Raw genomic sequence first — 22,356 nt, forward strand, 5'->3', positions numbered from 1 at the left:
TAGGCTATTGTAGGCGTGTTTGTCACATCTTCATTCAATATACGATATGATAGAAAACAACATAAAAACAATGACGTGAACATTTTAGTTTTATATTACTTTAAATGAAACAATGCCCTGACATTGCATAATTGGCAGAAACGCACGGAAAAGTTATCATAATGTCTGCTGGGCGCGCGTACAGCCGTAGGTGATCAAATGAACGATTTCGGTTTTTCACTTCCTGATTTCAATGGTATAACCAATGAACTGACAATACACGGACCGATTTCTTTCGGGAATTAACCTCCACTGAACAGAAACGGATTGAGCGAACAGAACACTAACTTCATGATTACGCTCTATTTATACCTTTACTCGACAAGGTAATGTATTAATCTGTTTTTAAAATGTGTTAACATGTTGTGCTGAAGCATTTTATTCGAAAACTTACTGACTGAATTCAGGGATAGACACAACCGAGTCCAGTAATTTGAGGCGGCAGGTAGCCAAGTGGTTGGGCCAGTAACCGAAAGGTTGCTGGATCGAATCCCCGAGCAGACATGGTAAAAATCTGTCGTTCTGCCCCTGAACGAGACAGTTAACCCACTGTTCCCCGGTAGGCCGCCATTGTAAATAATAATTTGTTCTTAACTGATTTGTTTAGTTAAATAAAGGTTCAATTAAACATTTCACAAAAATTTAAAATATTCCAGATACTGGGCCATTTTGAAATCGTAATCAGAATGTTCTGTTGGGGAGGATTGGCACACACCATATTATTCAGCACCATTAACTGTTATTTTTAATCTCTCTCTACCCCCCTCCCTATCTCTTTACTCCCCTATCTCTCTTTACCCCCCCATCTCTCTCTACCTCTCCCCTTCCTCTCGCTCTCTACCGCCCCCCCTTCCTCTCGCTCTCTACCCCCCCCCCCCTTCCTCTCGCTCTCTACCCCCCCCCCCTTCCTCTCGCTCTCTACCCCCCCCCTTCCTCTCGCTCTCTACCGCCCCCCCTTCCTCTCGCTCTCTACCGCCCCCCCTTCCTCTCGCTCTCCACCGCCCCCCCCCCCTCCTCTCGCGCTCTACCGCCCCCCCCCCCTTCCTCTCGCTCCCTACCCCCCCCCCTTCCTCTCTGTCTTTCCCTCCCTTCCTCTCCCCCTCTTTCCCTTCCCCTCTCTTTCCCTCCCTCTCTCCCCCTTCTCTTTCCCTCCCTCCACCCCCCCTCCCTCTCTCTCTTTCACTATCTCTCTTGAATTTATATTGTGGCTACTGTTCTGCTGTCCTGCCCCTTTACTGGTTCCAACTTTCGGCTGCTCTGTCATGTTACAGAGGCATCCAGCATCCTGACAATATACACAGCATTGGCAGAGCCTTTGTTCTCAGCCGACCTTGTGACAGGGTAAGTCAACAAACATTTTCCACTGTTGTTTTCTCAAAAGTATTGAAATAACTTGATCATTGCTCTGTCAGTCTACTTCATAAGGAAGATTCTTCCTCACTCTTCAGGTTTTTTCTCTCTTGGCTATGTTCATATTTGTCATGCCAAGATGTGTTTCAGAAAGAACCTGAAAGTTCATTCCTGACTCTAAATGGTGTGTTTTTACCAGTCAGATTCTCTGTGTTTTACAGTGTAGCATTCTTACCCACATCACCACAATAGTTAAGAACAGGCAAGACCGGTCTGCTTGTTATCTTCCACCACAGTAGCCAACGCAGCATTGAGGATGTCATCTGTCTTTTGACAGTATGAGCAAGTATACTACTGCTCTTCTCTCTTAAATTATATCATCCAGATATTGAGTATGAAGAAGAATTACATAGCTTTATCTAATCAAAATCAAGTCAAATTTGATTTGTCACTGTATTTAGCAGATGTTATTGGGGTGTAGCAGAATGCTTGTGTCCCTGGTGCCAACTGTGCAGTAATATCTGTTAGAAATCTGCTGCGTGACCAATAAGAAGTACCAAAATATGACATCCAAAATCAGGCTGAATAAACAGCCATAAGAGTGTGACAGACACATGACTGAGAGAAGATGACATGACGATGAAAAGCTGGGGACAGTAGGATGGGATAGGATTACTGTTACTGTATTTGACACACTGTTTTATTTGTTTCCCTAAGGAGGTCCATTGAGAGAGGGACTTTAACCTAGACTTTTGTGCCCACATGCAAGCTGTTAATCATTGTTAATCAAGGAAGCATTAATTATCGTCTGAACACGACCATTTCCGTTTGTGTGTGTGTGCTTCTCTGGTAGTGCCAGCTGTATGGCATGTACCAGTGTGATGTACCAGTCACAACTGTTTTAATGCATGATTCGTCAAAGAGCTTTTTGGTTATGAATTCAATCATGACTGGGTAATGATGTTGGTCATGATTTGATTGTGTTTAGTCATCTCCAGTGCAGCAAGATCCTGAGTAAATAGATAGATGGCATTTCTTTCTGTGTGACTGTTGGTCACAATACTGAAGATGTGGATCTGACAGCTATAGGGTTTCAACTGTAAATTCTGCAGTTATTGCAGTGGAACTAATAGGTCATTTTTTTAATGCAAAATCTGACTTCAAAGTCTTTTTGTCTCGACAGACAGCAATTTTTGATTATCCATGATATATTCTGATCAATTGGCTTGTTCTTGTGTCAGGAAACTAAATACCACATTAATCAGATAATACACCTGACCATTACAACCGATCAAAGATTTTGACCAAATTCATAGTTACTGCGTTTTGTCTTTTGTAGGGCAGTTAATTTACTCCATGCTAGATCAATGGATAACATCAAACTGTCGACGAGCTGTCCTTTAGGTTTCAAACACGACACACAGCTACACAGCCAGACCAGTTACACATAGGTTGGCAGGAGTGGGACTGTTGTTGTTTCTCACATTATTTACTCAGAATGTTTTTTTGAATTATTACCTACAGCCGAAAATAACATTTGGACATTAGATCGGCGGTCAATAGAAATTCTACCAGAAATGAGACTTCTCTGAATTGGATCCTGTGTTTGAGCTCCCTGAGGCAGTTCCATTCATCCCGGGGGCTGCACTAAAACCCTGATTCTGGAGAAGAGGAATAAGGAGCTCCTAGTCAGACTCGGGAGGCGTGCATACCATCCACTTCTGCCCAGCATATTACTCACTAACGTTCAGTCCCTGGACTATAAAGTGCACATTCTCCAGGATAGGATCTCCTACCAGAGAGACATCAGGGACTGTAACATACTGTTTTACTGAATCATCTCTCTCCCCAGATATATTGTCTTGTCTATTCAGCCAGTGGGGTTCTTTATCCATTGTGCTGACAGGAAGAATGAACTCTCCTGGTGTATGTTTCATGATTACCTACTCATGGTGTGACTGTGGTAACGTACAGGAATTCAAAACCTTTTGTTCTCCCAATCTGGAATGCCTCACCATTAAATGCCGACCACATTACTTCCCCAGAAAATTTCTTCGGTCAACGTCACGTCCGTGTATATTCCCGGGGTCTGCAGCGGTGTGTACTATAACTATATATTTTTTTATACGAAGAAAATATTTACCAACTAAAGTATAAAAAATAATATATATATACACACACAACACACACACACAGTGGGGCAAAAAAGTATTTAGTCAGCCACCAATTGTGCAAGTTCTCCCACTTAAAAAGATGAGAGGCCTGTAATTTTCATCATAGGTACACTTCAACTATGACAGAAGAAATTAGAAGAAAAAAAATCCAGAAAATCACATTGTAGGATTTTTAAATGAATTTATTTGCAAATGATGGTGGAAAAATAAGTATTTGGTCAATAACAACAGTTATCTCAATACTTTGTTATATACCCTTTGTTGGCAATGACAGAGTTCAAACATTTTCTGTAAGTCTTCACAAGGTTTTCACACACTGTTGCTGGTATTTGGCCCATTCCTCCATGCAGATCTCCTCTAGAGCAGTGATGTTTTGGGGCTGTTGCTGGGCAACACGGACTTTCAACTCCTTCCAAAGATTTTCTATGGGGTTGTGATCTGGAGACTGGCTAGGCCACTCCAGGACCTTGAAATGCTTCTTACGAAGCCACTCCGTCATTGCCCGGGCATTGTGTTTGGGATCATTGTCATGCTGAAAGACCCAGCCACGTTTCATCTTCAATGCCCTTTCACTCAAAATCTCACGATACATGGCCCCATTCATTCTTTCCTTTACACGGATCAGTCGTCCTGGTCCCTTTGCAGAAAAACAGCCCCAAAGCATGATGTTTCCACCCCCATGCTTCACAGTAGGTATGGTGTTTTTTTGGATGCAACTCAGCATTCTTTGTCCTCCAAACACGACGAGTTGAGTTTTTACCAAAAAGTTATATTTCGGTTTCATCTGACCATATGACATTCTCCCAATCTTCTTCTGGATCATCCAAATGCTCTCTAGCAAACTTCAGATGGGCCTGGACACGTACTGTCTTAAGCAGGGGGACACGTCTGGCACTGCAGGATTTGAGTCCCTGGTGGCATAGTGTGTTACTGATGGTAGGCTTTGTTACTTTGGTCCCGGCTCTCTGCAGGTCATTCACTAGGCCCCCCGTGTGGTTCTGGGATTTTTGCTCACCATTCTTGTGATCATTTTGACCCCACGGGGTGAGATCTTGCGTGGAGCCCCAGATCGAGGGAGATTATCAGTGGTCTTGTATGTCTTCCATTTCCTAATAATTCCTCCCACAGTTGATTTCTTCAAACCAAGCTGCTTACCTATTGCAGATTCAGTCTTCCCAGCCTGGTGCAGGTCTACAATTTTGTTTCTGGTGTCCTTTGACAGCTCTTTGGTCTTGGCCATAGTGGAGTTTGGAGTGTGACTGTTTGAGGTTGTGGACAGGTGTCTTTTATACTGATAACAAGTTCGAACAGGTGCCATTAATACAGGTAACGAGTGGAGGACAGAGGAGTCTCTTAAAGAAGTTGTTACAGGTCTGTGAGAGCCAGAAATCTTGCTTGTTTGTAACTGACCAAATACCTATTTTCCACCATAATTTGCAAATAAATTCAGTAAAAATCCTACAATGTGATCTTCTAGAGTTTTTTTTCCCTCATTTTGTCTGTCATAGTTGAAGTGTACCTATGATGAAAATCTCATATTTTTAAGTGGGAGAACTTGCACAATTGGTGGCTGACTAAATACTTTTTTACCCCACTGTGTGTGTGTGTGTGTGTGTGTGTGTGTGTGTGTGTGTGTGTGTGTGTGTGTGTGTATATATATATATATATATATATTCCTGTGGGTCAGAAGTTTACATACACTACGTTGATATATATTTTATTTATTTATATATATATACACACACACACACAGTGGGGAGAACAAGTATTTGATACACTGCCGATTTTGCAGGTTTTCCAACTTACAAAGCATGTAGAGGTCTGTAATTTTTTTATCATAGATACACTCCAACTGTGAGAGATGGAATCTAAAACAAAAATCCAGAAAATCACATTTGTATGATTTTTTAAAAGTAATTAATTAGCATTTTATTGCATGACGTAAGTATTTGATACATCAGAATAGCAGAACTTAATATTTGGTACAGAAACCTTTGTTTGCAATTACAGAGATCATACGTTTCCTGTAGTTCTTGACCAGGTTTGCACACACTGCAGCAGAGATTTTGGCCCACTCCACCATACAGACCTTCTCCAGCTCCTTCAGGTTTCGGGGCTGTCGCTGGACAATACAGACTTTCAGCTCCCTCCAAAGACTTTCTATTGGGTTCAGGTCTGGAGACTGGCTAGGCCACTCTAGGACCTTGAGATGCTTCTTACTGAGCCACTCCTTAGTTGCCCTGCCTGTGTGTTTCGGGTTGTTGTCATGCTGGAAGACCCAGCCACGACCCATCTTCAATGCTCTTACTGAGGGAAGGGAGTTGTTGGCCAAGATCTCGTGATACATGGCCCCATCCATCCTCCCCTCAATACGGTGCAGTCCTCCTGTCCCCTTTGCAGAAAAGCTTCCCCAAAGAATGATGTTTCCACCTCCATGCTTCACGGTTGGGATGGTGTTCTTGGGGTTGTACTCATCCTTCTTCTTCCTCCAAACACAGCGAGCGGAGTTTAGACCAAAAGGCTCTATTTTTGTCTCATCAGACCACATGACCTTCTCCCATTCCTCCTCTGGATCATCCAGATGGCCATTGGCAAACTTCAGACGGACCTGGACATGCGATGGCTTGAGCAGGGGGACCTTGCGTGCGCTGCAGGATTTTAATCCATGACGGCGTAGTGTGTTACTAATGGTTTTCTTTGACACTGTGGTCCCAGCTCTCTTCAGGTCATTGACCAGGTCCTGCCGTGTAGTTCTGGGCTGATCCTTCACCTTCCTCATGATCATTGATGCCCCACGAGGTGAGATCATGCATGGAGCCCCAGACCGAGGGTGATTGACCGTCATCTTGAACTTCTTCCATTTTCTAATAATTGCGCCAACAGTTGTTGCCTTCTCACCAAGCTACTTGCCTATTGTCCTGTAGCCCATCCCAGCCTTGTGCAGGTCTACAATTTTATCCCTGATGTCCTTACACAGCTCCCTCGTCTTGGCCATTGTGGAGAGGTTGGAGTCTGTTTGATTGAGTGTGTGGACAGATGTATTTTATACAGGTAATGAGTTCAAACAGGTGCAGTTAATACAGGTAATGAGTGGAGAACAGGAAGTTTTTCTTTAAGAAGCCCAACAGGTCTGTGAGAGCTGGAATTCTTACTGGTTGGTAGGTGATCAAATACTTATGTCATGCAATAAAATGCAAATGAATTACTTAAAAATCATGCAATGTGATTTTCTGGATTTTTGTTTTAGATTCTGTCTCTCACAGTTGAAGGGTACCTATGATAAACATTACAGACCTCTACATGCTTTGTAAGTAGGAAACACTGCCGATTTTGCAGGTTATCAAATACTTGTTCTCCCCACTGTATATATAAAGTAACACACTAACAAAACAATTACCAGGCTATATTCAGGGGGTACCGTTACCGAGTCAGTGTGCGGGGGTACATCTTAGTTGAGGTAATTTGTACATGTACAGTTGAAGTCAGAAGTTTACATACACTTAGGTTGGAGTCATTAAAACTCGTTTTTCAACCACTCCACACATTTATTGTTAACAAACTATAGTTTTGGCAAGTCGGTTAGAACATCTACTTTTGGCATGACACAAGTAATTTTTCCAACAATTGTTTACAGACAGATTATTTCACTTGTAATTCACTGTATCAAAATTCCAGTGGGTCAGAAGTTTACATACACTAAGTTGACTGTGCCTTCAAACAGCTTGGAAAATTCCAGAAAATGATGTCATGGCTTAAGATGCTTTTGATAGGCTAATTGACATAATTTGAGTCAATTGGAGTTATACCTGTGGATGTATTTCAAGACTAACCTTCAAACTCTGTGCCTCTTTGCTTGACATCATGGGAAAATCAAAATAAATCAGCCTAGACCTCAGAAAACAATTGTAGGCCTCCACAAGTTTGGTTCATCCTTGGTAGCAATTTCCAAACGCCTGAAGGTACCACATTCATCTGTACAAACAATAGTACGCAAGTATAAACACCATGGGACCACGCAGCCGTCATACCGCTCAGGAAGGAAACGCGTTCTGTTTCCTAGAGATGAACGTACTTTGGTGCGAAAAGTGCAAATCAATCCCAGAACAACAGCAAAGGACCTTGTGAAAATGCTGGAGGAAACGGGTACAAAAGTTTCTATATCCACAGTAAAACAAATCCTATATTAACATAACCTGAACGGCCGCTCAGCAAGGAAGAAGCCACTGTTCCAAAACCGCCATAAAAAAACAGACTACGGTTTGCAACTGCACATGGGGACAAAGATCATATTTTTTGGAGAAATGTCCTCAGGTCTTATGAAACAAAAAAATAACTGCTTGGCCATAATGACCATTGTTATGTTTGGAGGAAAAAGGGGGAGGCTTGCAAGCTGAAGAACACAATCCCAATCGTGAAGCACAGGGGTGGCAGCATCATGTTGTGGGGGTGCTTTGCTGCAGGAGGGACTGGTGCACTTCAAAATACAGTGCCTTGCGAAAGTATTCGGCCCCCTTGAACTTTGCGACCTTTTGCCACATTTCAGGCTTCAAACATAAAGATATAAAACTGTATTTTTGTGAAGAATCAACAACAAGTGGGACACAATCATGAAGTGGAACGACATTTATTGGATATTTCAAACTCTTTTAACAAATCAAAAACTGAAAAATTGGGCGTGCAAAATTATTCAGCCCCCTTAAGTTAATACTTTGTAGCGCCACCTTTTGCTGCGATTACAGCTGTAAGTCGCTTGGGGTATGTCTATCAGTTTTGCACATCGAGAGACTGACATTTTTTCCCATTCCTCCTTGCAAAACAGCTCGAGCTCAGTGAGGTTGGATGGAGAGCATTTGTGAACAGCAGTTTTCAGTTCTTTCCACAGATTCTCGATTGGATTCAGGTCTGGACTTTGACTTGGCCATTCTAACACCTGGATATGTTTATTTTTGAACCATTCCATTGTAGATTTTGCTTTATGTTTTGGATCATTGTCTTGTTGGAAGACAAATCTCCGTCCCAGTCTCAGGTCTTTTGCAGACTCCATCAGGTTTTCTTCCAGAATGGTCCTGTATTTGGCTCCATCCATCTTCCCATCAATTTTAACCATCTTCCCTGTCCCTGCTGAAGAAAAGCAGGCCCAAACCATGATGCTGCCACCACCATGTTTGACAGTGGGGATGGTGTGTTCAGCTGTGTTGCTTTTATGCCAAACATAACGTTTTGCATTGTTGCCAAAAAGTTCAATTTTGGTTTCATCTGACCAGAGCACCTTCTTCCACATGTTTGGTGTGGCTTGTGGCAAACTTTAAACAACACTTTTTATGGATATCTTTAAGAAATGGCTTTCTTCTTGCCACTCTTCCATAAAGGCCAGATTTGTGCAATATACGACTGATCGTTGTCCTATGGACAGAGTCTCCCACCTCAGCTGTAGATCTCTGCAGTTCATCCAGAGTGATCATGGGCCTCTTGGCTGCATGGGCCTCTTGGCTGAAATATCCAATAAATGTCGTTCCACTTCATGATTGTGTCCCACTTGTTGTTGATTCTTCACAAAAAAATACAGTTTTATATCTTTATGTTTGAAGCCTGAAATGTGGCAAAAGGTCGCAAAGTTCAAGGGGGCCGAATACTTGCGCAAGGCACTGTAGATGGCATCATGAGGCAGGGAAATTATGTTGATATATTGAAGAAACATCTCAAGACATCAGACAGGAAATTAAAACTTGGTCGTAAATGGGTCTTCCAAATGGACAATGACCCCAATCATGCTTCCAAAGTTGTGGCAAAATGGCTTACGGACAGCAAAGTCAAGGTATTGGAGTGGTCATCACAAATCCCTGACCTCAATCCTATAGATAATTTGTGGGCAGAACTGAAAAAAGGAGGCCTACAAACCTGACTCAGTTACACCAGCTCTGTCAGGAGGAATGTGACAAAATTCACCCAACTTATTGTGGAAGGCTACCTGAAACGTTTGACACACATTTTTAACTTAAGGGCAATGCTACCAAATACTAATTGAATGTATGTAAGGAAATCTGAGGAAAACGCTACCGAAATTCTATCAACACATCTCCTGTGCTACTCGCGCATTGAACACCCTGGATCATTGCTACTCCTTGTCCCGGGTTAGCTCTGAGAATAGTTTCGACATACACTATATATACAAAGTATACGGACACCCCTTCAAATTAGTGGATTCGGCTATTTCAGCCACACCCTTTGTTGACAGGTGTATAAAATCGAGCACATAGTCATGCAATCTCCATACGTAAACATTGGCAGTGTAAATCCTTGCTGAGCAGCCACATACAAGCCTAAGATCACCATGCGCAATGTCATGTAAATAAGGTATTTCTGTTTTTTATATGTAATAAATTTGCACATTTTCCAAAAAAACTGTTTTCGCTTTGTCATTATGGGGTATTGTGTGTAGATTGATTTAAAAAATGTGTTTTCCTCAGCAATTTTAGAACAAGGCTGTGACATTGTAAAATGGAAATAATTTTGGTTATTAGGCCTTAACGAAACAAAATGCAGAAAAAATCAAGGGGGCTGAATACTTTCCGATTGCACTGTAAATTCTAGACACTGACGGATCATTCTGATGTTTCTCAATTTTTATTTGGGGGATTTATATTACTGCATTGTTGGAGCTAGAAATACACGCATTTCGCTGTACTTGCTACATCTTCAAATATGTGTACGCAACCAATACAATTTGATATGAAAAAGGCTACAGTATAGAGTTAGAGGGAGTTACTGTACGGAGAGGATGAGGATTTTCCACTCATAGGCCTACACACAGAGTAGAGCCTGTGATATTACCCCATTCTCTACATCCACAGAATTCACATGGACAATCTCAGTCCATTGAATGAATAGCTCTTGGTTTATGTTTGATTAACAGTAGCCTATATTTCTCTCACATATATTTTTACAGCTCTCTGTGGTTTTAAAAAGTCCTTCACCCACTCTGACCAATAGGGTTTGTCTGTCTCAGGTGTGTAGCAGATGACGCTGAATGTCATGTCACAACCAGGAAGTTATAACATTTACACATACTATCTCATTGACATGTCAATGTTTTTCCAGTATGTGATACTAAGAGCTTTTCAAATCTCTTGACATCCCTCTGCACAGAGCACATGTGTTTTATTTCTAACCAGTTGTTTAAGTAGGGTGGATAGCTTCTGTATTGTGTGTGTGTGTGTGTGTGTGTGTGTGTGTGTGGCAAGTGAGGCTGAGTTTATCACACATCTGATCAGTGTGTTGTGGCTTTTGTCTCTGTTCCCTCTGGCAGAGACACTGGACCACAGATACAGGAAGTGTTTATTTTAGAGTAGTATCCTCACAATTGAGAGAGAACACTTGGTCTGAGGCTGATTGGCACATGTCCTCCATTGTACTGTATATTTGTCCTCCAAGTGAATGTTGTGTTTTGTTCGTGCAGTGAAGAGGTCAGGCAAAACATCTAGAGTTTAAAAAATAAAATCAATTTGTCACATACACGTGGTTATTAGATGTTACTGTGATTGTTACGAAATGCTTTTTCTTCTAGTTCCGACAGTGCAGTAATATCTAACAATAATATCTAACAAGTAATCTAACAATTTCCCAACAACTACCTAATACACACAAATCTAAAGGGGTGAATGATAATATGTACATGTAAGTATATAGATGAGTGATGGCGAAGGTGCAATAGATGGTATAAAATACAGTATATACAGTGCCTTGCGAAAGTATTCGACCCCCTTGAACTTTGCGACCTTTTGCCACATTTCAGGCTTCAAACATAAAGATATAAAACTGTATTTTTTTGTGAAGAATCAACAACAAGTGGGACACAATCATGAAGTGGAACGACATTTATTGGATATTTCAAACTTTAACAAATCAAAAACTGAAAAATTGGGCGTGCAAAATTATTCAGCCCCCTTAAGTTAATACTTTGTAGCGCCACCTTTTGCTGCGATTACAGCTGTAAGTCGCTTGGGGTATGTCTCTATCAGTTTTGCACATCGAGAGACTGAAATGTTTTCCCATTCCTCCTTGCAAAACAGCTCGAGCTCAGTGAGGTTGGATGGAGAGCATTTGTGAACAGCAGTTCTTTCCACAGATTCTCGATTGGATTCAGGTCTGGACTTTGACTTGGCCATTCTAACACCTGGATATGTTTATTTTTGAACCATTCCATTGTAGATTTTGCTTTATGTTTTGGATCATTGTCTTGTTGGAAGACAAATCTCCGTCCCAGTCTCAGGTCTTTTGCAGACTCCATCAGGTTTTCTTCCAGAATGGTCCTGTATTTGGCTCCATCCATCTTCCCATCAATTTTAACCATCTTCCCTGTCCCTGCTGAAGAAAAGCAGGCCCAAACCATGATGCTGCCACCACCATGTTTGACAGTGGGCATGGTGTGTTCAGGGTGATGAGCTGTGTTGCTTTTACGCCAAACATAACATTTTGCATTGTTGCCAAAAAGTTCAATTTTGGTTTCATCTGACCAGAGCACCTTCTTCCACATGTTTGGTGTGTCTCCCAGGTGGCTTGTGGCAAACTTTAAACAACACTTTTTATGGATATCTTTAAGAAATGGCTTTCTTCTTGCCACTCTTCCATAAAGGCCAGATTTGTGCAATATACGACTGATTGTTGTCCTATGGACAGAGTCTCCCACCTCAGCTGTAGATCTCGGCAGTTCATCCAGAGTGATCATGGGCCTCTTGGCTGCATCTCTGATCAGTCTTCTCCTTGTATGAGCTGAAAGTTTAGAGGGACGGCCAGGTCTTGGTAGATTTGCAGTGGTCTGATACTCCTTCCATTTCAATATTATCGCTTGCACAGTGCTCCTTGGGATGTTTAAAGCTTGGGAAATCTTTTTGTATCCAAATCCGGCTTTAAACTTCTTCACAACAGTATCTCGGACCTGCCTGGTGTGTTCCTTGTTCTTCATGATGCTCTCTGCGCTTTTAACGGACCTCTGAGACTATCACAGTGCAGGTGCATTTATACGGAGACTTGATTACACACAGGTGGATTGTATTTATCATCATTAGTCATTTAGGTCAACATTGGATCATTCAGAGATCCTCACTGAACTTCTGGAGAGAGTTTGCTGCACTGAAAGTAAAGGGGCTGAATAATTTTGCACCCCCAATTTTTCAGTTTTTGATTTGTTAAAAAAGTTTGAAATATCCAATAAATGTCGTTCCACTTCATGATTGTGTCCCACTTGTTGTTGATTCTTCACAAAAAAATACAGTTTTATATCTTTATGTTTGAAGCCTGAAATGTGGCAAAAGGTCGCGAAGTTCAAGGGGGCCGAATACTTTCGCAAGGCACTGTACATGTAATTTAAGATATGTAGACATTATTAAAGTGGCATTATTTAGAGTGCATATATAAAGTGACTAGTGATCCATTTATTGAAATGGCCAGTGACTGGGTCTCAATGTAGGCAGCAGCCTCTCTGAGTTAGTGATTGCTGTTTAGCAATCTGATGCCCTTGAGATATAAGCAGTTTTTCAGTCTCTCGGTCCCAGTTTTGATGCACCTGTACTGACCTCGCCTTCTGGATGGTAGCGGTGTGAACTGGCAGTGGCTCAGGTGGTTGATGTCCTTTTTGGCTGTAGGTGTCACGGAGGGCAGGTAGTTTGCGCCCGGGGCAGACCGCACCAACCTCTGGAAAGACTAGCGGTTAAATTTTCAGGGTTTTGGGTGAGAAGCCAAATTTCTTCAGCCTCCTGAGGTTGAAGAGACGCTGTCCCTTCGATGTGAATAGGAGGGTTCTCCCTCTGCTCTTTCCTGAAGTCCACAATCATCTCCTTTGTTTTGTTGACGTTGAGTTCTACTTGTGAGGTTCAATCTCTTAGTTGTGTGAAATATATTGTCACTAAGTTCAAACACCCATCGTGGTATCATTCACAACCTTAGGGTGGTGTCATAAAGACCACAAATGTACTGTATACACAGAACACATGGTTGGGGTAGTTAGTGATGACGTGGACTCAGGTGACTTTGAAAACATCTAATTTCAGTGTTATATTTTCAGACAGAGGGAATTGTCACCAGTCGTTGTGTCTGTTATTTAGACCTCAGGACCACCTCCATATATAACCTCAACAGCAATATTGCAGGACTAATCTTTCAGTATATTAAGTGCTATAACTGAGCTCAGTTATTTTTTTCTTCGGAGGACAACTTTATTACTATAACAAATATCATTTTTATAATATATTTGTATTCACAGAAAATGAAAGATGACTACAATATACAGTATATTGCAGTTTGCTCATGGTGTTGGTATTTGCTTTCTCCACAGTAAACTCCAGAGATTCTGAGCCAAGGCACCGGTGCGCCACACCATCCACTACCATGGCCAACCAGAACTCTACCAACCCGTCCCATGACTTGTTTGAGCAGTTCGTCCAAGCCCAGACCTGTAAGGAGGTGCAGCGTATTTTCTCAGAGCTTTGCCACCACCTACAGGTGGACCCCAGGGACTACCAGAGCTTCTACACCAAGCTCAAGGAGAGGCTCAACTACTGGAAGGCCAAGTCCCTCTGGGTCAAGCTGGACAAGCGGGCCCAACACCAAGACTACCAGCAAGGCGAAGTCTGTGCCAAAAACAAGGCGTGTATTTATTTATTTATTTATTTATTCTTATTTAAGAGAAGAAGAGAGATACTCAAGAAGTTCTTTGAAGTAAAATATGTTTGTACAAGGACAGTGGCTATGTAGTGGTTAAGGTTTCTACATCAGTGTTGTGGATCTACTTTGGCAGAGTACAGTCTGTCCTTTTAATACTATCAAGGTGCATTCATCCCTGCAGAGCTTAGTCTCTCCTTCCTCATTTCTTCCTCCTTTTTTATTTATCTTCTGTCTCTCCCCATCTCTCTCTCTCGCTTCCCTCTCCTCAGTGCCTGGTGCTGGGTGCAGGGCCGTGCGGGCTCAGGACAGCCATAGAGCTGGCTCTGCTGGGGGCTCATGTGGTGGTACTAGAGAAGAGAGACTCTTTCTCCCGGAATAACGTGCTGCACCTGTGGCCCTACACCATCTATGACCTGCGTGGGCTGGCTGCCAAGAAGTTCTACGGCAAATTCTGCACGGGGGCTCTGGATCACATCAGTATGTCCACCAGTACCATACTAGATCAACCTGATGTCTTGGTGTCATAATGCCAATCATATTTCTTCATTTATTACGTATGACTAAATCAAACCAGTCTCTTATCAGTTTGCTATGATGCTATTAAGGTTCTTGGACATAGTGTCTGAGTATGTATTATCGTACATTGAATTGAAGAGGATTGTTTTAATTCCCTGTGGGACAATATCATACATACTTGTACGCGTCTGTATCTTTCAGGCATCCGTCAGCTCCAGCTGATACTGCTGAAAGTGTGTCTTCTCCTAGGGGTGGAAGTTCAAACAGGGGTGGAATTCAAAGGATTTGTGGAGCCCTCAGGAGCCACAGGTAGCCCTCAGGAGCCCCCCCCCCCCCCCCGTTCCCCCGTGTATTAAACGAATACAATACAAAATATTTCTGTGGTAGTAAAAGCTTGTAGGGCCATTTTAAATATTTGTCCGGAGTGTCCACGTTGAGTGGAAATATACCTTAACTCTTTGCTCTTCCTGTCTCTCTCCCTCTGTCGTTGTATGTCTCCATCAGGCTGGATGGCAAAGCTGTTTCCTGACAATCACCCTGCTGGGAAGTTCCAGTTTGATGTCTTCATATCTGCAGGAGGAGGAAGCTTTGTCCCGTATGGTGAGGAGAGAGGACACACACTACTGTAGCTCCGATACAATGGATGTATTCAACAGAAACACTCAACTATATGAACCTGATTTCAGGCTGCATGTGCTTCTGTCTTTGTCCCCACTCCCCAGGCTTCAAGAGGAAGGAGCTGCGAGGGAAGCTGGCCATTGGCATCACGTGTAACTTCCTCAACCGTCACACTGCAGCCGAGACCCAGGTGGCAGAGATCAGCGGTGTGGCACGTATCTACAACCAGAAGTTCTTCCAGGACCTGCTCACAGAGACGGGTAGGATTCTATTCTACGCCCCGGGTTTGGGGCTATGAGTGCCAACACTTCTACTGGTGGTTGATATGGTGTCAGTGACTGGGGATCGGAATAAAGAATACCATAGGGGCTGGGTGGGCATGGTGACAGATAAGGAGTGACAGTGCTGTCTTTTAATTGCTGTCCCTCTTCCTCTTTTTGTCAATTTCCTGTTTAATTTCCTGTGCTCCATTGCTGTTTCACTTGTCCTGTCATTGTCTTGTAACTAGTTTATTTCACTCATTCAGTCCCTCTTTATCCCCCTTCTCTCAATCATTCTCTCTCGGTTGCTCTCGCTCTGTGTGTGTCTGATCTGTGTGTGTGTGTCTGTCTCTCTCTTTTTCTTTATTTTTCTCTCTCTCTCTGTCTTTCTCTCTGTGTGTGTGTGTGTGTCTCTCTCTCTCCCTCCAGGTATTGATCTGGAGAACATAGTCTACTATAAAGATGACACCCACTACTTTGTCATGACTGCCAAGAAGAAGAGCCTGTTAAAGATGGGGGTCATTAAACAGGTGAGGAAAACGCATCCATTAGTACCAACAGCAGCAGCTCCATACTAGGCCTCTAGAGGACAGATAGCTAGCAACAATGACAAGAAGCTGCCATGTGGGGAATCCTAGTTAGCTCGTATCTTGTTATTGATGCCGTGTCTTGTTTTGACTGATGTCACATCTATGCTAATATGGCTAGAATTCGCTAGTTAGCTAACCAACAACTGTAACACTGTATTTGAGAGACAACAAATACTCATTGTGCAAATGTATTTTAGACTAAATATAGTTTACATGTTGTCAACAATCTAAGCCAGCTCCGTCTGTTTTGTCCCATAGTTGCGCACGTGTCGGTTTTATTACTAAACCACCAACCCATCTATTTCTCTAGTCTATTATCCATCTCTGGCTCCTCTGACCTTTGCATCACAATATAGTCCTCCCCAGATAGGCTGGGTACCTTTCCTGCTGTAAGGGATTAGATGCTAATAAACACTTGTAATGGAATTGATGTCTGTGCAGCACAGGGTTAGCACTGAGCCATGCTACAGTGTACCCGCTCACTCCCTCTTCTCACACTACAACTCTGGAAGGACTACGCTAGATCATTTTGTTTTGTCTTCAATGATTGAGCTCACACTGACTTTCCCCCCCAAAAAAATATTTCCTCTGTGTCCTCTTGTTCTGCTCAATATTCTAATTCATGATATGCATATTGACATACCAGTAGAGTAATCATTCTATATACAGTATTTGCATGATTATGGGGGTTGTTTTTTTTGTATTTCTTGTCACTGTTCCATTTTGTTTAAAAATCATATTGACATACCAGTAATCTATTTTTTCCAATGGATTCACTGTGTACTTCTACTTCACTACATTCCTATAGAAAAGTATGTACTTTTTACTCCATACATTTTCCCTGACACCCAAAAGTACTTGTTACATTTTGAATGCTTAGTAGGAGAGAACATGGTCCAATTCACACACTTATCAAGAGGACATCCCTGGTCATCCCTACTGCCTTTGATCTGGCGTACTCCGTAACACACATGCGTTGTTTGGAAGCAATGTCTGAGTGTTGGAGTGTCCCCCTGGCTATCAGTAAATGTAAAGAAAACGCAAACATTGTGCCTACTGGTTTGCTTAATATAAGCAATTAGAAATGATTCCTACTTTTACTTTTGATACTTACGTATATTTAAAACCAAATACTTTTAGACTTTTACTCAAGTAGTATTTTACTGTGTGACTTTTACTTGAGTCATTTTCTATTAAGGTATCTTTTACTTTTACTCAAGTATGACAATTGGGTACTTTTTCCACCACTGATGTTGTTCCCTCTGTGACCACCATAGATATAAAACAGTTATACATCTCTACGGTGACCACCTCCAATATGTTCCCTCTGTGACCACCATAGATATAAAACAGTTATACATCTCTACGGTGACCACCTCCAATATGCTCCCTCTGTGACCACCATAGATATAAAACAGTTATACATCTCTACGGTGACCACCTCCAATATGTTCCCTCTGTGACCACCATAGATATAAAACAGTTATACATCTCTACGGTGACCACCTCCAATATGCTCCCTCTGTGACCACCATAGATATAAAACAGTTATACATCTCTACGGTGACCACCTCCAATATGTTCCCTCTGTGACCACCATAGATATAAAACAGTTATACATCTCTACGGTGACCACCTCCAATATGTTCCCTCTGTGACCACCATAGATATAAAACAGTTATACATCTCTACGGTGACCACCTCCAATATGCTCCCTCTGTGACCACCATAGATATAAAACAGTTATACATCTCTACGGTGACCACCTCCAATATGTTCCCTCTGTGACCACCATAGATATAAAACAGTTATACATCTCTACGGTGACCACCTCCAATATGTTCCCTCTGTGACCACCATAGATATAAAACAGTTATACATCTCTACGGTGACCACCTCCAATATGTTCCCTCTGTGACCACCATAGATATAAAACAGTTATACATCTCTACAGTGACCACCTCCAATATGTTCCCTCTGCCTCCAGGACTTTAGTGATGCCGATAAGCTTCTGGCCCAGGTAAATGTGGACCAGGAGGCCTTGTTGCGTTACGCCTACGATGCTGCCCAGTTCTCCACGGGCCACTGCCTGCCCGACATGCAGTTTGCCCAGAACCACGCGGGCCAGCCTGATGTGGCCATGTTCGACTTCACTTGCATGCACCGAGCTGAGAACGCCTCTCTGGTCAGGGAGAGAAAGGGCAAGAAACTACTCATGGGCCTGGTGGGAGACTGCCTGGTAGAGGTGAGAGGTCATGTCAGTGTGTTGGAGGACTTGATTCACTTATGCGTACACATGCTCCGGCACGTGTGTGTGTGTGTGTGTGTGCTTACAGTTGGAGTCGAAGTTTACATGCACCTTAGCCAAATATATTTAAACCCAGTTTTTCACAATTCTTGACATTTAATCCTAGTAAAAATGTCCTGTCTTAGGTCAGTTAGGATCACCACTTTTATTTTAAGAATGGGAAATGTCAGAATAATAGTACAGAGAATGATTTATTTAAGCTTTCCAGTGGGTCAGAAGTTTACATGCACTCAATTAGTATTTGGTAGCATTGCCTTTCAATTGTTTAACTTGGGTCAAACATTTCGGGTAGCCTTCCACAAGCTTCCCACAATAAGTTGGGTGAATTTTGGCCCATTCCTCCTTGCTCGCACATGCTTTTTCAGTTCTGCCCACAAATTTTATATGGGATTGAAGTCAGGGCTTTGTGACCTCAATCCCAACCTTGACTTTGTTGTCCTTAAGCCATTTTGCCACAACTTTGAAAGTATGATTGGGGTCATTGTCCATTTGGAAGACCCATTTGCGACCAAGCTTTAACTTCCTGACTGATGTCTTGAGATGTTGCTTCAATATATCCACATCATTTTTCTACCTCGTGATGCCATCTATTTTGTGAAGTGCACCAGTCCCTCCTGCAGCAATGCACCCCCATAACATGATGCTGCCACCCCCGTGTTTCACAGTTGGGATGGTGTTCTTCAGCTTGCAAGCCTTCCCATTTTTCCTCCAAACATAACAATGGTCATTATGGCCAAACAGTTCTATTTTTGTTTCATCAGACCAGAGGACATTTCTCCAAAAAATATGATCTTTGTCCCCATGTGCAGTTGCAAACCGTAGTCTGGCTTTTTTATGGCGGTTTTGGAGCAGTGGCTTCTTCCTAGCTGAGCGATCTTTCGGGTTATGCTGATATAGGACTTGTTTTACTGTGGATATAGATACTTTTGTACCTGTTTCCTCCAGCATCTTCACAAGGTCCTTTGCTGTTCTGGGATAGATTTGCACTTTTCGCACCAAGGTACGTTCATCTCGAGGAGACAGAATGCGTCTCCTTCCTGAGCGGTATGACGGCTGCGTGGTCCCATGGTGTTTATACTTGCGTACTATTGTACTATTGTTTGTACAGATGAACGTGGTACCTTCAGGTGTTTAGAAATTGCACCCAAGGATGATCCAGACTTTCTTTTTCTGAGGTCTTGGCTGATTTCTTTTGATTTTACCATGATGTCAAGCAAAGAGACACTGAGCTTGAAGGTAGGCCTTAAAATACATCCACAGGTACACCTTAATTTGACAAATTATGTCAATTAGCCTATCAGAAGCTTCTAAAGCCATGACATAATTTTTGGGAAATTTCAAAGCTGTTTAAAACTTCTTAGGGCTGAAATCCCGTTAACGGGATAGATATGACAACAGCTAGTGAAAGTGCAGGGCACCAAATTCAAAACATCAAAAAATCTCATAATTAAAATTCCTTGAACATGCATGTATTTTATACCATTTTAAAGGTTATCTTGTTGTTAATCCCACCATAGTGTCCGATTTCAAATATGCTTTACAGCAAAAGCACCACAAACAATTGTTAGGTCACCACCAATAAGCACAGCCATTTTTCCAGCCAAAGATAGCAGTCACAAAAAGCACAAAGATAAAATTAATCACTCATCTTTGATCTTCATCAGATGACACTCATAGGACTTCATGTTACACAATACATGTATGTTTTGTTTGATAAAGTTCATATTTATCAAAATATGAGTTTACATTGGCGCGTTACATTCACTAGTTCCAAAAACAGAGTGATTTTGCATAGCCACATCGTTCAACAGAAATACTCATCATAAATGTAGATGATAATACAAGTTATACACATGGAGTTATTGATATACCTCTCCTTTTTTTACTTTACGGAATAAGCAAACCATGCAATAATCTGAGACAGCGCTCAGAAAAATAGTCACAATAGCCACCATGTTGGCGTCAACATAAACAAGAAATTACATGATAAATATTCCCTTACCTTCGATGATCTTCATCAGAAAGCACTCCAGGAATCCCAGGTCCACAATTTATTAATTTTTTTGTTCGATAATGTCCGTTATTGATGTCCAAATGCCTCCTTTTGTTAGCGCGTTTGGTATACATATCCAAACGCTCATTCTGGTCAGCGTTAGGTCGGACAAAAACTTCAAAAAGCTATATTACAGGTCGAAGAAACATTTCAAACTAAGTACAGAATCAATCATTAGGATGTTTTTAACATATAGCTTCAATAAAGTTCCAACCGGAGTATTCCTTTGTGTCTTGATGAGCAATGGAATGCAAGTGGATACCATGAGGAATGCGTGTGATCAAAAAATGGCTGACTGCCAGTCACCTGATTAGAATTTGCTCTCATTCAGTCCCACAACACAGTAGAAGTCTCATTCAAATGTCTATAGACGGTTGACATCTAGTGGAAGCCCTAGGAAGTGCAACATCATTCATATCTCAAGGGGATTTCAATGGGAACCTTGGTGAATATTTACCAAGCTCAGATTTCTCACTTCCTGTTTTGATTTCTCCTCAGGATTTTGCCTGCCATATGAGTTCTGTTATACTCACATACATCATTCAAACAGTTTTAGAAACTTTAGAGTGTTTTCTATCCAATACAAATAATAATATGCATATATTAGCAACTGAGACTGAGAAGCAGGCCGTTTACTTTGGGCAACTTATTCATCCAAGCTACTCAATACTGCCCCCAGCCATAAGAAGTTAAAGGCACAGTCAACGTAGTGTATGTAAACTTCTGACCCACTGGAATTGTGATACAGTGAATTGTAAATTAAATAATCTGTCTATAAACAATTGTTGGAAAAATTGTTATGCACAAAGTAGATGTCCTACCCGACTTGCCAAAACTATAGTTTGTTAACAAGAAATTTGTGGAGTGGTTGAAAAATGAGTTTCAATGATTCCAACCTAAGTGTATGTTAACTTCCGACTGTACACTGAGTGTACAAAACATTAAGAACACCGGCTCTTTTCAAAACATAGACTTACCAGGTGAAAGCTATGAACCCTTATTGATGCCACTTATTAAATTCACTTCAATCAGTGTAGATGAAGGGTAGGAGACAGGTTAAAGAAGCCTTGAGACATGGATTGTTAATGTTTGACAATATTGAACTGTCTTTGAACGGAGTAGGTGCCGCTGTACATCGGTTTGAGTGTGTCAAGAACTGCAACACTCCTGGGTTTTTCATGCCCAACCATTTCTTGTGTGCATCAAGAATAATGTACCACCCAAATGACATCCAGCCAACTTGACACAACTGTGGGAGACATTGGAGTCAACATGGGCCAGTATTGCTGTGGTACGCTTTTGACACCTTGTAGAGTCCATGCTCCGACGAATTGAGGCTGTTCTGAGGGCAAAAGGGGGTGCAAGTCAATATTAGGAAGGTGTTCCTAATGTTTTGTACACTTAGTGTACACCGTGCATTCGGAAAGTTTTCAGACCCTTGACTTTTTCCACATTTTGTTACATTACAGACTTATTCTAAAATGGATTAAATGTATTTTTTTCCCCTCATCAATCTAATGACAAAGCAAAAATGTTTTTTTTTTAGAAATGTTAGCTTATTTAGAAATAAAAAAACTGAAATCACAATACTTTGTTGAAGCACCTTTGGCAGCGATTACAGCCTCGAGTCTTCTTGGGTATGACGCTACAAGTTTGGCACATCTGTATTTGGGGAGTTTCTCCCATTCTTCTCTGCAGATCCTCTCAATCAGGTTAGATGGGGTGCGTCGCTGCACAGCTATTTTCAGTTCTCTCCAGAGATGTTCAAGTCCGGGCTCTGGCTGGGCCA

The 22,356-nt window shown here is 41.9% G+C and overlaps 1 protein-coding gene across 2 annotated transcripts in view; it reads left to right on the top strand.

Annotated features, from left to right (window-relative positions):
- The first annotated feature begins 204 nt into the window (after window positions 1–204).
- Window positions 205–22,356, top strand: part of LOC110532622 (F-actin-monooxygenase mical1) — a 46,569-nt gene continuing 24,417 nt past the window's right edge. For both annotated transcript variants that reach the window (XM_021616681.2, XM_021616682.2), the window contains exons 1-9: window positions 205–365; window positions 1,311–1,380; window positions 13,894–14,204; window positions 14,492–14,699; window positions 14,940–15,047; window positions 15,243–15,338; window positions 15,461–15,616; window positions 16,046–16,146; window positions 18,194–18,451. In XM_021616681.2, the coding sequence (XP_021472356.2) occupies window positions 13,947–14,204; window positions 14,492–14,699; window positions 14,940–15,047; window positions 15,243–15,338; window positions 15,461–15,616; window positions 16,046–16,146; window positions 18,194–18,451 (1,185 nt within the window). In that variant the 5' untranslated portion in view covers window positions 205–365; window positions 1,311–1,380; window positions 13,894–13,946. The remainder of the gene's footprint in view (window positions 366–1,310; window positions 1,381–13,893; window positions 14,205–14,491; window positions 14,700–14,939; window positions 15,048–15,242; window positions 15,339–15,460; window positions 15,617–16,045; window positions 16,147–18,193; window positions 18,452–22,356) is intronic.

This window comes from Oncorhynchus mykiss, chromosome 9 (genome assembly GCF_013265735.2).
Source record: "Oncorhynchus mykiss isolate Arlee chromosome 9, USDA_OmykA_1.1, whole genome shotgun sequence".
NCBI classification, from domain to species: domain Eukaryota; kingdom Metazoa; phylum Chordata; class Actinopteri; order Salmoniformes; family Salmonidae; genus Oncorhynchus; species Oncorhynchus mykiss.